This window comes from Crinia signifera, chromosome 19, assembly GCF_055691185.1.
Source record: "Crinia signifera chromosome 19, ASM5569118v1, whole genome shotgun sequence".
NCBI classification, from domain to species: domain Eukaryota; kingdom Metazoa; phylum Chordata; class Amphibia; order Anura; family Myobatrachidae; genus Crinia; species Crinia signifera.
The window spans coordinates 39378229-39394270 of record NC_139226.1 but is presented as its reverse complement, the minus strand read 5'-3'; the positions used below and the strand labels follow the sequence as shown (position 1 = coordinate 39394270).

The window sequence follows — 16042 nt, the reverse complement described above, 5'->3', positions numbered from 1 at the left end:
TATTTAAATAGGATCCTTAAATCTGCAGGCTTTAGTACACAGGTTCTCAAACTGTCCTCAGGACCCCACACAGTGCATGTTTTGCAGGTGGTCTCATAGAATCGCAAGTGAGAGAATTGGCTCCACCTCTGGAACTTTTTAAATGTGTCAATGAGTAATGACTGCACCTGCTGGGTGACCTGGAAAACATGGAACTGTTTGAGAACCCCTGTACATTATACTGGATCCATCTAAAAGATCTAAATACATTTTTGCAGATACTTTTGGAACTTTATACCATAAAAATTTAGTTGTTTTCTATAGTAAAATCAATGTATCCAGCTAGAACAGGCTACTTGAGGAAATTTAGTACTGCATTAAAAGTAGACGGAAGCAAATGTTGGGTGTTTCTGGTGATAACCAGTCACTGCTGCATTGTGCACCGTACACACTGCAACTTCAGAAATAATCCCCAGGTGTATGGGATCACTTTGCTGTAACCAACCCTGGGGTGATCACTTATCAGAGGAGAATGCTCCTGCGATAAGAGGCTTCCCCCTGGTGTTTCCCTGCCTCTTCCCCCAGCAGTGTCATGTTCATCAGTGACCATCTCTGGTTGCTGATAACGTGATACTGAGCAATAAATTACTGTGTACATGGCATTGAATCAACCAGTGGCATGGCTTCAGTAACTTTCTGCAGCTGCAGAAGAGTATCTCCTGTACCCAGGCAATGAGGGAGGTGGAGCCTAGCTGCTGGAGGTAGATTTATTTCCAGCACTCACCAGTGGGGAAGCTGACATGGTAGTCCAGCCCATTTTGTGCTAACACTGATGGTACAATGGAAACTAGGTGCTACATCACTGAAGCTGTACAAACACAAGGCAATTGTAGGTCTTTAACACCCCCCCCCCCCCCCCCCCCCCCATTACTGGTTGTGTGGTTTCAGTCTGGTCCTTTTACACACTGTCTATTGTGGACCATGGTTCAACATATCTGTCCACTAATGGAACTCCTATTGCCGTTATACCATGTGTCCAGTAATGCATAGTATGGTTACAGTATATGGAGAAGGCTATGTACTAAGCTTTGGTTGGTATATTATCTCTAATTGGCTGTCAATGCTTAGTACAGAGCAGTACTCACTCCACCAATGAGGTTTCATGTATAGCCAAGGCTCAGCACGGATGGGTCTATCACATTGACTGAGGTACCAATTAAGCCATCTGTGGGCAAGCATGGCTATACTTTAGTTTAACCAAAGCATTTGGGGCTGCCTTGAGCCATGGCTTAACTAATATGCTGACCACCCCCCTTTTTTTTTTTTTTTTTTTACTGCTTGGCATAATGCTGCCACACCAGTCTGCCGTGACTGCTCTCCCAGCTCCTGCTTATGAAAAGTGACACTAAGAAAATGGCTGCCCCCATACAGCAGACAGTTTTTAAGGAAAAACTGTCTGCAGTATGGGGGCAGCTATTTGCTAAATGTCACTTAATTAGCAGGAGCTGGGACTGATGCGTCATGCTGAGCGGTAAGGGGAGGGAGAAAATAGAGCTGGGAGAGCAGGTCCTGGGCAGATGGCAGCGGGTACTAGAGATGCGTTACCTGAGTGTTCTTTATTTAAATTGTGGAGATATTGTGCAAGTGGGTGGGGTATAGCATGCTGTCAGATGTCTGAATCCCGACTGCCAGGACTCTTGACAGTGGAGCGAGTGCAGTGAAACCCTTTGGGCTTGTCGCCTATTCTCCTTCTATGGACTCCTCACAGACACTCACTGGTGTAATGACCGTCGAGAGGTCATCTGGCACCCTGTGAAAGTAGGATGTATGTAAATCTGAGCATCTGCCGGTATGTACAGATGGATCGGACAAGGCGTTCTACACATGCTGGTGGTACTGACATGCCAAATAGGTGCTGTCAATAGCAGGCGGCTCGTGGCTCAGCTGTAAGATGTGTGGTTATATCTTTAAATCAGGTGTTAGCTGTTAAATCGAATGGCAGATATATATCGGCCAGTGCAGTCTGTGGTGTGTTGGGTATGAAAGAGGGTTTAGCTGGTTATGGTATAGATCGGTGATTGCCAACCTGTCGCATGCGAGCTACTGGTAGCTCGCCTGAGTGATCCGAGTGATGTGATGCTAAAGGAGGAATGATGATGTGGTGGAGTGATGTGGGGGGGGGGGGTGGAGATGTGTGGTGCTGCTGCAGGCCATTTGTAATGACATCCACAAGGAAAGGCAGGGCTGACGCAGGTCCAGTGTAAATGATCCAACCCAGGTCGAATTGCTGTGTAATACCACTTTTACACCAAAAATGATGGGTTGCACCCGGGTTTTTGATCCTCGCTTCAAGACGGATGAAACCCAGCGTTTGCTCCCTTTTACACCGCCGCGCAGATCGCTAGGACCCGGACCACTGCACTGTGGGGGGCAAGCCCAGTACTAAGGTAATCTGCACCCTCCAGCCCTCGTCCGGGAGGTGAATGGATGCGGTACAAAGGCATCCATTCACCTCCGCGGCTGCTGTCTGCACAGTGTAGCAGACAGCAGTGGAGGCTGTTTGCCCCCCTGCCCAACATGTGGATGCTGCGGTCCGCAGGTTGGACGTCCCCCCATTCATTTAAACGGGAGCTGGGTCGGATGACCCGGCACACCGTGTTCTACCCAGGTCAGGACCTGGTTAAAAGTCCTGTGTAAAGGGACACAGCGTGATCCATTTACACTGCCGCTGACCCGGGATTTTGCGGCAGTATTAATGGGGTATGAAGCAGGGTCCGGCCTGGAAACACCGACCAGGGTTTTTGGTGTAAAAGGACTACACAACAAGACAAAGTATTTATTTGGGTGCACTGAAAGTCAGAAGATGATCCATAAAATATAACTTTTAATGAAATTGGTGAAATATTATTAAAATGTAGTAAATAAAGAACAGAAAATTTACGGTGTGCGGCATAGTGTGTATGGGGCATTACAGTGTGCGGCATATTGTGCAGGGGTATTACGGTGTGCAGCATAGTGTGCAGGGGCATTACAGTGTGCGGAATAGTGTGTGCAGGGGCATTACAGTGTGCGGCATAGTGTGCAGGGGCATTAGTGTGCGGCATAGTGTGCAGGGGCATTACAGTGTGGCATAGTGTGTATGGGGCATTATGGTGTGCGGCATAGTGTGTATGGGGCATTACGGTGTGCGGCATAGTGTGTATCGGGCATTACGGTGTGCGGCATATTGTGCCGGGGCATTACGGTGTAGGGCATAATGTGTATGGGGCATTACGGTGTGCGGCATATTGTGCAGGGGCATTACGGTGTACGGCATAATGTGTATGGGGCATTAAAGTGTGCGGCATATTGTGCAGGGGCATTACAGTGTAGGGCATAATGTGTATTGGGCATTACAGTGTGTGGCATATTGTGCAGGGGCATTACAGTGTAGGGCATAATGTGTATTGGGCATTACAGTGTGTGGCATATTGTGCAGGGGCATTACAGTGTAGGGCATAATGTGTATTGGGCATTACAGTGTGTGGCATATTGTGCAGGGGCATTACAGTGTAGGGCATAATGTGTATTGGGCATTACAGTGTGCGGCATATTGTGCAGGGGCATTACGGGGTACGGCATAGTATCGGGGACAAATTTTAGTAGCTCTTCAGGAGGTTTTTTTTGTCTTGAGTAACTCACGCTCGATTAAGGTTGGAGACCACTGGTATAAACAATGTCTAGGTCGACACCTAAGAATGGTTGACACCACTAGTTTTTTTACATTTATGTGTGTCTATGTCAACATGGACTCTAAGTGTACCTCTGCGCTTGGCACACTATCATCTAATTCTGTGCCCACTTGGATGGTAAAGTATGAACCCATTCAGTTTAAAAATAACATGAATATTCATAGGGACTTAATACGGTTGTGTGTGGCAAGATGGAGCAGTCGGTGTCAGCGTGTCCCTAAACCAGCTTGGAGGGGGAATGGGAGCTGAGAGATTGTATGGTCTTATTAAGAGTTCCGACGTGTATGTTTGTTCTCCCGGAATGGAAGCTATTGCTGCGTGCTTAAATGATAAAGGCAAGATTCCAGCAGAGAGGGAACGTACAGATTTTATTTAAGGTTGGGAGAAACGCAGGAGATGGGGTGCAACTGATTCGTGATGGTATAGGATCAAAGGGTATATAGTGTAGTTGGAAGATAAGAGATTAGATACTGTACTTGTCTTGGTGGGATCCTATGTGAGGAAGTCATTGGGAGTAATAGATTTACCCTTATAACCTACTTTCTACGAGAGGTTTTATATATTTACCATTGTAGAATGCTGCGGCAGATGTGGTTAGCTGGCACTAAATGGGAAGTTGCTGGAAAGTAATGAGAATATATAACCGAGGGTTTAACCGTTTAATAGCCGAGAGCTTGCAGGTGAATATACATTGAACATACGTGTTCACTGCCACAATGTACAAGCTTCCATAGCCCTTAAATGTATCTTAAGGTCCATACACACTAGGTGATTTTGCCCAGCGTGTATGGACTGATCGTCGTGATCACTGGGGGGAAATCCACTCAGTGTGTATGCCCAGCTCTGTCAGCAGGGGGGGCGGACGGCTTTCCATAGCGCAGCACCATGGAAAGCCGTCCACAAAGCCGCTCGTCTGCTGGTAATACCAGCAGATGAGCGGCGGCTGGCAGCGATGATGCGGGATCGTGCATCAGTGCTCACCGCTGCACTGTACACACTGGGCGGCTTTCATGCTGAAAGCCAATCAGACAGGAAAACTGAGCGTCTTTCTCATTTCACAGTGTGTATGGGCCTTTAAGCTGGGTATACATTATACCAGTGGCTCCCAAACTTTTTGGAGCCATGGCACCCTAGAGTATCAGATTATTTTTTTTGCAGCATCCATAGGCCAAAAATCTCTTATGGAGAAATGTAAAACAACATATAAAATGTAAGTATGCTGTGCTTATATGTCATTCTCAGGATCAGTTATGTGGTGTGGGACAGGATTCATTTTATGATTGGAAACCGCACGCCCGGGTTTTGCCTAATATTTTGACCATAAATAATTTGAATTAGTTCTGGACCACTAACCCAGAGCACCCCTGCAAGTATTCCTAAGCGCCCCAGGGTGCCACAGAACACAGTTTAGGAACCTCTGCACTATACAATTTTCATTAACGATATGCATAACATTGTTAATATTATCGTGCTTAGCGTTCAGTGTGTACCCACTATATCGCTAACTATCAGCACTCATTAACGATATCAGTGATGCTGTGAGTTTGAACAACCCGCAGGTAAACACTGGACGATCTGGTTTAGTGATGTTGCCGGGACCCAGGCGATATCGTCAGATTGGACTGCATGTTCAGATGATCGGGGTTATAGTATAGTTATATGATACAGTGGAGAAAATTTGACAAAATGCAAGATGATATTATTAACAATATCGAACACACTGGGCGTCAGCACCTGGCCCAAATTTTGCCATCTGCAGCCAGAATAAAAGTCAATTCTACACTGACTTTTATAAGCGATGGGGGGGAAATTATTTGATGGTGAGCGACCACTGAGCGATTGTTCTCCCTTTTGGTCGCATGCGAGTGGAAGTGTATGCGAATGCAACAACATCAAAGTTCATTTCTTGAATGGTTGATGGATAAGCAAAGCTACTATGTAGACTAAAATGTGATCTTAGGTTTTTTTTTTCAGGTATCTCCAAAGCCGCAGCTGGGCAAACTATACAGTACCTCCCAGCAGACTCCTCGCCTCCCAGCAACCCCCTCATCAGTGGGAGGCTACAATTTTTTTTTTTTTTTAGGTACTTGTGTATTTGCAGGGCGCCCAATTTACATACGTATGGCACCGTAGTAAAATCGCATTGCATGCAATATCGAATGCGATGCGGTTTTCCTTCGTTAATTTTTAGTGCACCCCTGCCTGCAGATCGCATCGCCACACTTCGGGCTCGGTGGCTCGCTGTGCCTGCCACACTTTATAAAATCAACTCCACACCAACGTGAATAGTGGGGGTATGAAAAGGTCGGGAGGACGCGTAACCGCATCCCCTCGTGGGGCTCGCTGCAGGGTGATGTGGATTGTGGGGGTGTGCTAAATCCCATTGCATATCATAGACATGTACCCTGGGGGTGTTGTGCTAAATCGCATCGCACGCAAAATCGAATGCGATTTTGCATGCGATGCGATCCGCGGCCAGGGTGCAGTGAATAAACTAACTAGTAAGATCGCATCGCACGGCACTAAAAAATTCCATGCAATGCGATTTCACTACGCAGAATAGCCCACTAAGCAAATAGCTTAGTGGGCACCCTGCAAATACACAAGTACCCACTTATCCAAAACGGGGCATAAGGGAGTGCAAGATTGAATTCCCCCATGAGTTAAGTAAAGCATCCTCCCACAATACTCAATGTTTAAGTAGAACCTGATTAAAAGAGCAAAAAGGTTCCTTTATGGTATATACTGTAGGAATGCCAATCCCTAGCCAGACTAGCTGTCCGTAGTTTTACTTTCAGCAACCTGTTCTGGAGCAGCGCAGGGGCCAGGACAGGTGTGGTCAGCGTGCTGAGAAGGGCAACAAGGTGCGGCTGGTGGGCGCAGGTGGTCAGCCATGTGCAGACAGAGATGTGCACAGAGCCGCACAGCCAGAGTCAGGAGCAGACGGGCTGTAAGGGATGTTATGGTGTATCTGACCAAAAGACTGAGATTCTTCACATACCTGATCCCGAGGAATCTGTGTGTAGGTAGCAGTGTATCAAACCAACATTTTTGAAAAAATATCAGTGCTCCCAAAAAATGGAGGAAAAGCCAAAAGGGTGAACAAGCCAACACCTGGCGAAACGCGTGTCTAAATCTGGAGATAAAGGACTCGATTCAGACCTATTTGAATTCACATCCTGAGGAATTACCGAACGGCCGCCCATGTGCATGGTGTGCATGCACGAGCCCTCCGTATGAAGAAAGCCAGCGAAGGCTAGCCTTCAATGGCTGCTCGCAGGGTGATTGACACCCTTGGGCCATTTGAGGGCGGTAATCATGCATTTTCTGTGAGTGTCCCAGAAGACAGGCATTCCCCAACCATTGGGAGGGCCGCTGACGTCATCAGCGTCTCCCTCTCCCCAGGGCCCTTGCAGCACTGAGTAAGTCCAGACTTACTTGGCGCTACAAACAGGAGAACCATATGATTGGGAGTGATTCTGTATTATTTTTCTCTCGTGTGAACGGCTACGAACGCATTTGCACATGGGCAGGATTTATTTTGTGTGGGGCATTGTAGGGCAGCGTTTAGCTGCTTGCTGGGCTCTGAAAACTCGCAGCCCAGCGAGCAGGTCTGAATTGGGCCCATAGTCCCAGGCACAGGACCAGGACACACTACATGGCTACTCTGATAAGTATCTCATTAATAATTTATTATTCCTTTCTATTTCTATTCTGCTATACCTATATAGCCATTACCTCTAGGCCAGGCATGTCCAAACTCCAGCTGTTGTGAAACTACAAGTTCCATCATGCCTTGCCACAGTTATGCTATTAGGGAATGCTAAAACTATGGCAAGGCATGCTGGGATGTGTAGTTTCACAACAGCTGGAGGGGACTTGCTCAAGGCAATTGGGGCCCATTAATCCAACAGTATTTGCAGCTATTTCCACAAAAACACCTGTTTTTGTGGGTTAGCAGCAAATATTAAGGCGTCCATGAATGTATAAAGGAGGGACCGCAGCAGGTATCAGAGATCCATTGCAGCCAGCAGCCACATCCCCTATAGGTTTCTCACCCACCTCATCCATCTACCCACTCCATCCACACACTAACGCAACTCATCCACCCACCCACTCACCCATCCATCCACCCACCCACTTATTCAACCTATCCATCCACCTACTCACTCCATCTAACCACTCACCCAACTCATCCATCCATCTATTCACTCACTCAACCAACTCATCCATCCATTCACTCACCCAACTCATCCACCCACCCAACCTCATTACAGGAGGACAAGACTGCAGCGATAAATCTATTTTCCAGTTATTGCACACAATGTCCCAGCATGGCTGAGCTGCAGGTCAGTAGTACGCCAGCCCTGAGATCCCTCTGTCAGCACAGGTGACGCAGTGAGAACGACCAATGATGGAGTCTTCGCCTTGGCTAAGTTTTTTACTTCTCTAATGGCGCGTAGTTCAGCAACTTCTCTATAAGATCCACGTGAGATAGTAGCATCCGGCGACAACAGTAACGCTTCAGTCCTAGAGCGTCCAGGGCGTCCCTACAAACCAAGTGACATTGGGTAAGCTGGAGAGCCTGTGGCATTGAACACAAGACATTGCAAATAAACATTTCACAAATTGGCACAAAAGTGTGGAATATTAAGTTTAACACATGAAAATGTCATTAGTGTGGGACACAAAAATCTAGAAGCACTGAATGATGTGTCAATGCAATGTCAGCCAGAGGGCAGGCATCTGGAGTTATCTTGGAGAGATGATATGCCGGTTAGCAGTAGAACATTTTGAATAGCATTTAAAAAAGTTAGTGGAACACAAAGGGACATATGAGGCAGATGTATTGCGCCTGGTTAAGTGATAATGGGCCAGATGCACTAAGCTTCAAAAGTGATAAACTGGAGAGTGATAAACAGCCAGCCAATCAGCTCCTGCCTGACATTTTTCAAACACAGTCTGTGACATGCCAGGTAGGAGCTGATTGGCTGGCTGGTTATCACTCTCCGTTTTATCACTTTTGAAGCTTAGTGCATCTGGCCCAAAGTGGAAGGTGATAATGCATGAGCCATCTAGCTCTTAACTGCCATTTTTTAAAAGAAAAATATTTATGGTTTAAAAAAAAAAAAAAAGATTAGGAACGAGTACATTCAGTTGACATTGAAATTACAAATATATTTAAGTATAATTTCAGATACAGACAGATATATTAAGTATCATTTCTAGATAACAACAAACACAAAGGGAAAAATGGTGAAGGAAGTATGAGGGTAGGGGAATGAAAATACAACATTTTTGAAAGATTTTAGGTCTTCGGGGTCTGTACTTATTATACTTCTATTTATATAAGCCAATATAATTTTAAGAAAAGAAAAGAAAGAGGAGTCTAGTCACCCTAAGGGGCGCTTGATAATTGTCTAAATGAAAATCATGAAGTCGATTCAAAAAGTTTATAGATGAATGTCTGTGTATCTCTATCCAAACTATCAATGAATCTCTCCCATTTCTTAGCAAATTTTTGCACCCCCTGCTCCACATCTGCTCCACGTATTTGCTCTACGTTCAAAATACAAGATCTTAAGTAGCATATATTTAACTGCAGATAATAAAGGTGCGCTTTTTGTAATCCATTGTATGAGGATTTGCTTTTGGCTATTACTAAAATGACGGAAATCAAAAGTGATTCTTTTTTTTCTCTGGGCCAAGGAGCCAATCTTCAAAGTCAAGAAATAAACATGCGTAAGGTTCCTTTCTGACTTTAATCTTAAATGTTTGATTTATATGTTCTACCACTTTATGCCAAAATCTTGAGACCTTGTTACATGTCCAGAAATTATGAAACAAATCTGCCTTACTTATATTACATTTAAGACAACAGCCAGAATCTTCTGGAACCATATGTGCTCTCTGATTAGGCGCAATGAAGAAATTTGAAAATAAACCAGGCTAAACCAACCCGAGTACCTCCAGCTGTAGCCAAAGTGCAGGACCAGCCACAGATTGCCAGTCATTGACCTACACGGGGCAAGCAGCGTGAATCCTTACCCTTCTGTATATTCCGCTTGTAGAAGACCCAGGTAGGCTTCCCATTTGTTTCCAACTACCTTCCCACAAGTGAAACATCTCACAGGTATAATCATTCTGGACTAGTCACGGCAGGCTGAAATACAAAGAAGACACCTATGTTAGATTTCCTTCAAATGGCTGTGTAATGAAAAGCAGAAAATCCTGTATAAAACAATATATCAGCTGATATTTCCTGGGGGATCACAATGGAACTGAAGCAGTGGCATACCTCCCAACAGTCCCGATTTTATCGGGACAGTCCCGATTGTCAGGGCCTGTCCCGATGTCCCACCCGTGGGCGGCAGTGTCCCGCGGTGTGGGGGGGCTGTTGGGAGTCCCCCCTGTCAGCTGCTCAGCAGCGGGGAATAAATGCTGTGCGCATGCGCACAGCGTCTATTCTCGCAGCCAGGGGGCTGGGGGCATGGCTAGAGGCTCACAGAGCCTCTGGGTCATGCCCCCATAGCGGCAAAATGGGGGCGTGGCCTCGCGGAAGAGCCTCGAGTATAGGCCACGCCCCCCCCCCCCCCGAAAATTTCGGCGCGCCAATGCCAAAGTTGGGAGGTATGCAGTGGTTGTCAACTGTTGCATTCTGGAGAAGTCTCATACAACTACAATTTAGATGGGACTGGGAGAAGTAAAAGAGTTAGCACAGGAATTGCCAAACTATGGCTCTCCAGCTGTCCTATCATGCCTTGCCACAGTTTTGCTATTAGGAAATGCTAGGCATGCTGGGATGTGTAGTTTCACAACAGCTGGAGGGCCATAGTTTGTGCATTTTTTGAAGTGGACTCACTGGAAACATTGCAGTAGAGTCTGCAGTAATTCTCCAATCACTGGATAAAAACAACAATCATACTTAGGTTTTCCTTTTTAATCCTTTAAATAGTTAAGGATATTTTAACTATAGTTATTGTTTAATTAGCAAAACAATAATGGCTGCTAGAGGTTCACACTGCTTCTCATGAAAGAGGGGGGGGATGTTACAGTAAACATAGCTCTGATGCGTATTCATGTGTCATGTGACTGTTATTACCATGGTAACCGTAGTAAGTTGTGGAAAACCCCATCGAATTACCAATTAGCAGGTAGAAGAAACAAACCAAGGATACAGTGTAGACTTTCTTTTTTAATAAGCATTTTTTCCATGAGTATGGTGTGTTGGGCACCAAGGAACTAAGGAACAATTATTCCACAATATATGAACAGCGCCTGTTTAAATTCTCGATAAACTGAGGCCCATGGAGATAATATATATCATTGCAGGGCATTTTATTGTTTATGTAGTACGGTTTTATCCAGGGTAGACATGATTGATAATCCAATGTTTTGCAATTATGAAGCAGGCTGGAAAAGCAGAACCCCAGTGAATTTCACAATTACATGGACTCCGTTTGGAAAAGATGACTCCTCGTTAGTGACCCCCTTTGTCGTCTGTACATGTATCAAAATCCTGACTAAGGGGGTTATTCCCAGCCGATTGCTGGGCTGCTAATTTGCAGAGCACTGGGATCAGGTAATTGCCGCCCAGTGTAATCCGGCCCTGTACAAGCCTGCGAATTGCTGTGCACAGCTTGGGAATATATCGCAGCCTTGTCATTATGAACAAATCCATACGCATGCCGCTCACCGTCAAATGATTTTCCCAGCGTGTGCAGCCAGGCTGGTGCTAGCCAAGGACATACTTGGCAGCTGCCATAGATACAGGCTGATCGGGGCTGGAGCTGAAGTCACATGACTTCCCTTCAAACGCCTGAGTTTTCCTGGTCGCTCCCAGAAAATGTCCGGTTAGGTCTGACTGTGGGGGTTATTCTGGTTGCTAGGATGCGAATTTGCATCCTTGCAAGTAAACCAGATCCCGCCTGGAGAATGGCGATACGCCGGCCCACCATTTGCAAGGCGCGTACGTTCACAATGGCTGCAAATGGATGTTCTACATAAACATACATCCGCAGGCCACTGGGACCCTCCCACATCTTTTGATGGTTGCCGACCATCAAAACCTTACATATGCGTGTATGTTCGGGGGAAGTGGGCGGGCAGCTGACATAGGGCCCACTGCATGTCCATCACGGCCGCATTAGCATATGAATGAACAGCATTTTCATGGGAACGCCCATGAAACGCTGAGCATTCCCATATGCTAATGGCCCCCCACTAGGGTTACCACCTCATCCCTTTAATTCCGGACACATATTAATTACACAGGTTCTGTGGCTGATTAAAAAAAGAACAGTTGAAATGTAGTCTTGAAGTTAGCCAGCTGATTGAACCTGTGTAATTAATATGTGTCCGGAATTAAAGGGATGAGGTGGTAACCCTACCCCCCCCACCCAGCGGCCGCAAGGTTGGGTGTGTGCACCTGGTGAACATTCTGTGAGCGCACACACCCAGTGCATGCAGATGCGCATTCAAAAAACATCGCCCTGAGGTCCTAACTCCCTTGTCAACGAAAACTATGTATACTCTTGGATGGGCAGCACCAATGGCGTAATGGTTAGCATTACTGCCTCACAGCGCTGAGGTCATGGGTTCCATTCCCACCATGGCTCTAACTGTGCGGAGTTTGTATATTCTCCCCGTACTTGCGTGGGTTTCCTCCAGATACTCCGGTTTCCTCCCACAATCCAAAAATATACTGGTAGGCTAATTGGCTCCCAACAAAATTAACCCTAGAATGTCTGTGTGTGCGTGTACATGTGGTAGGGAATATAGATTGTAAGCTCCACTGGGGCAGGGACTGATGTGAATGGTCAAATATTCTCTGTACAGCGCTGCGGAATCTGTGTGCGCTATATAAGAAACGAATAATAAATAAATAAATGTACATCATTAAATATGTATGCAGTATATCCTTTGTCAGGGAGAAATCGTTGCCGATATCACCTCATTAGCGGTCTCGTCTAATGTGTACCCAAGGTACTGTAGTTCTAGACAAGGCTTTAGCTACCTGGCACTCACCACTTGTTGTAGGACTACAAAACCCACAACACCAATGACCTGTAGCTCCGCAACGCCTGCAGCAATTTGTAGCTCTGCAACACCAGCAGAGACACAGGACCGGTTCTACGCTCCTATCATAGCAGTTTATAAATGATATTTAATATAGCAAGCAGGGACCTAGATAGGGTTACCCGTCTGGAGGGGTGGTGTTCCCGGACTCGGTGGTAACCCTAGACATAGAGTAGTCTACATCTCCTGACTATAATACACTATGGCAGTTAGTATAGTTCCCCGAAATGCACAGAACTCACTTACCAGCAACAGGGAGAGAAGAACTTTCAGGCTCTGTTGCTGTGATGACCACGCACATTACACAGCTATTTAAAGAAAAGTCACAGCATGTTTTCGAAGTTTTTAAAGATTTACACTAGAGGGCAGCACAGGACGCAGAGTCTGTATTTTTAGATGAGAGTGAAGCTTTATAGAAGGCTATCATACTATGGGCCAGATGCACTAAGCTTCAAAAGTGATAAAATGGAGAGTGATAAACAGCCGGCCAATCAGCTCCTGCCTGCTATGCCACAGGCTGAGTTTGAAAAATGTCAGGTAGGAGCTGATTGGCTGGTTGTTTATCACTCACCATTTGATCACTTTTGAAGCTTAGTTCATCCTATGTCATAGCTGCACATCATGGGGGGGGGGGGGTTACAGGACGTGCAGCTTACACTGCCTGCTCCCTATAGTGTGAAAGGGACCCTGGTTGCTAGACCTGGGTTATCCATTCACACTGCACAGCAACCCTGGTCTGACCCATGATTAACCATTCTTTTTAAACCGGGTCGGAATGCCAGGTTGCTGGACCCAGGTTTTTTCAGAGGACCCTTTCACACTGCACATCAACGTGAGTCAACCCGGCAACAACCCGGGTCGGTCTTGGGTTATTTATTTATATAAATTGATGAAAAACATTGTGAACACTCATGTCGACCTTTTAACGTGTCAACCGTTACAATCTGGCAGACCTTGCTGGGTATTGCATACGATACATCGTATGCAAGAAAAAAAACTATTTGTTCCCCCATCACATTGAAAAATATCAGTAGCCATTTTTAAAAACCACATGGTAGTAGGATTCAGAGACCTTTCGGAGAACCTGTCTCTGCGTCTGCAGGGACATACACACTGCCTTACATACATAAGGATGGCATATTGTCTCAATGCGATCCTGGCCAGATCTCGTTATATATTGTATAGTTGCTCCCACCAGATATTTTCCATGTCCCCTATAACACTGCAAATTTCTGAACCAAAAGTTGTGACAGAGGAATAAGTCTATGGACTGCGGCTGGTGATAGACACATTGGGCCTTATTTTAGTTCACTCTTTCTGACAAAATCCTTCTTAGATGGGCAAAACCATGTGCACTGCAGGTGGGGTAGATGTAACTTGTGCAGATATCATTAGATTTGGGTGGGGTTTTACTTCAAAGTGAGATCTATATTGCAGTGTAAAAATAAAGCAGCCAGTATTTTCCCTTCACAGAAACAAATTAACTCACCCAAATCTAATTCTCTCCGCACATTTTACATCTGCCCCCCTGCAGTGCACATGGTTTTGTCCATCTAAGAAGGATTTTGTCAGAAAGAGTGAACCAAAATAAGGCCCATTATCCTGGGTCCAGGGCTGGATGTTAGGATCTGAGGGGGTGCTACTGAGTCTTATCATCACACAATAAAATCAGAGATGGCTATCTTTGACACTCCAGCTGTTGTTGAACTACACATCCCAGCGTGCCCTGCTACAGTTTTACTATTTGGCCATGCTTAAACTGATGCAGGGCATGCTGGGATGTGTAGTTCAACAACAGCTGGAGTGTCAAGGTTAGCCATCACTGCAATAAATGATGCTTATTGAGAAGTCACTCTTGTTGGGTTGGGATTGTTTGTCGAATATAAGATGTTCGACAGTCATTGGTTTGACACCGTTGGGTCGACAAACATCAAGGTCGACAGGGGTCTAGGTCGACAAGGGACAAGGTCGACAGGGGTCTAGGTCGACACATGCGTTCGGTCAACATGGGTTAGGTTGACAGTCAAAAGGTTGACATGGTTTTTTTTTACTGTTTTTTGAGCCGACAAGCGGTATTTCATGCCCTACTATCCATTTCTTGAACCGAATGTCGACGCTCGCGATGCTTCGTGCATGGTGCCATGCTAAGCTCGGCACACTATTTTATTCTCCCTCCACGCCCTAGTGGATGGTAGGGCATGAAATACCGCCTGTCGGCACATGTCGGCTCAAAAAAAAACAGTCAAAAAACCCATGTCGACCTTTTGACTGTTGACCTAACGCATGTGTCAACCTAGACCCCGGTCTACCTAGTGCCTTGTTGACCTTGACCCATGTCGACCTAGACCCTTGTCGACCTTGCTGTATGTCGACCTAACGGTGTCCATCTAATGACTGTCGACCATCTTGTGGTGGACTATTCGCCCGTATCCCCTCTTGTTGTACCTAATGCAGCTGGCATCTGCTGGAGAGTGGGTATTGGTGGCAGTTTGGGGGGGGGGGGCAGTTGGTTGAGGTTTTGCTTAGGGTGCCGCAAAGCCTTACACTGCCCCTGCCTGGGTCATAGTACCTCCTGACTATTATATTATAAGATGGTTTCCTTTATTCTGGAGCACAGAAAACTCTTTTATGTTCTAGAGAAATCATGCAGCAAGATTTGCCTAAATGTACATGACCTAGATACAGAACTTCTTTCAATCCTGCATAAAAACTAAGTTTTCCCTGTACCATTAAAGATGTCTCCTGAGAGGCCTCCTAACCACAGAGACGGGATTCAGTAATGTCCACTAACTTCTGAAATTGGAAGTGCTCATATAAGGGGATATTTCTCAAACCTTTTAAAGATGATAAGTAAAGGTGTTGCTCATGGCAACTATGATTATTAGAAGTACTTGATAAATGATAGTTATAATAGGTTTGGTGGATACTTGATAAAAGTAATGTCTCCTCATGTACTCTTTGGATGGTTTGATTAATCTCCCCCAAAGTGTTATACATTTCCTATGAAATCCAGATAAGGAATTTAGGGTTTAAACCAAGTCTAATTTTATTGTTCAGGAGGCTAAAAGATATAGGTGCTGATTTCAGAAGTGGATTTTCCACAAGGCAGCCTAGGCACCTGCATAGGGCCCAGCAGGCCACAAAGGGCCCCATAAGTGAGACATCAATTGGACCTGCCCACACTGTAACATAGTAATTAAGGCTGAAAAAAGACGTTAGTCCATCGAGTGCAACCTATCTGACTTGTAACTACT

At 45.6% G+C, this 16042-nt stretch overlaps 1 protein-coding gene across 3 annotated transcripts; it reads right to left on the bottom strand.

The window, feature by feature from the left end:
- Nucleotides 1-8024: 8024 nt before the first annotated feature.
- LOC146041807 (DNA-directed RNA polymerases I, II, and III subunit RPABC5-like) lies at nt 8025-15280 on the bottom strand. Of its 3 annotated transcripts, none has more exons than XM_083161703.1 (3): nt 15234-15280; nt 9759-9873; nt 8025-8260 (listed from the first exon to the last, which is right to left on the bottom strand). In XM_083161703.1, the coding sequence occupies exons 2-3, from the start codon at nt 9851-9853 to the stop codon at nt 8152-8154; spliced, it is 204 nt and encodes a 67-aa protein (XP_083017829.1). In that variant the 5' UTR covers nt 9854-9873; nt 15234-15280; the 3' UTR covers nt 8025-8151. The 3 variants fall into 3 exon arrangements, with proteins under 3 accessions (XP_083017829.1, XP_083017827.1, XP_083017828.1); XM_083161701.1 differs by lacking the exon at nt 15234-15280 and adding an exon at nt 13035-13085; XM_083161702.1 differs by lacking the exon at nt 15234-15280 and adding an exon at nt 11407-11539.
- Between the last annotated feature and the right edge of the window lie 762 nt (nt 15281-16042).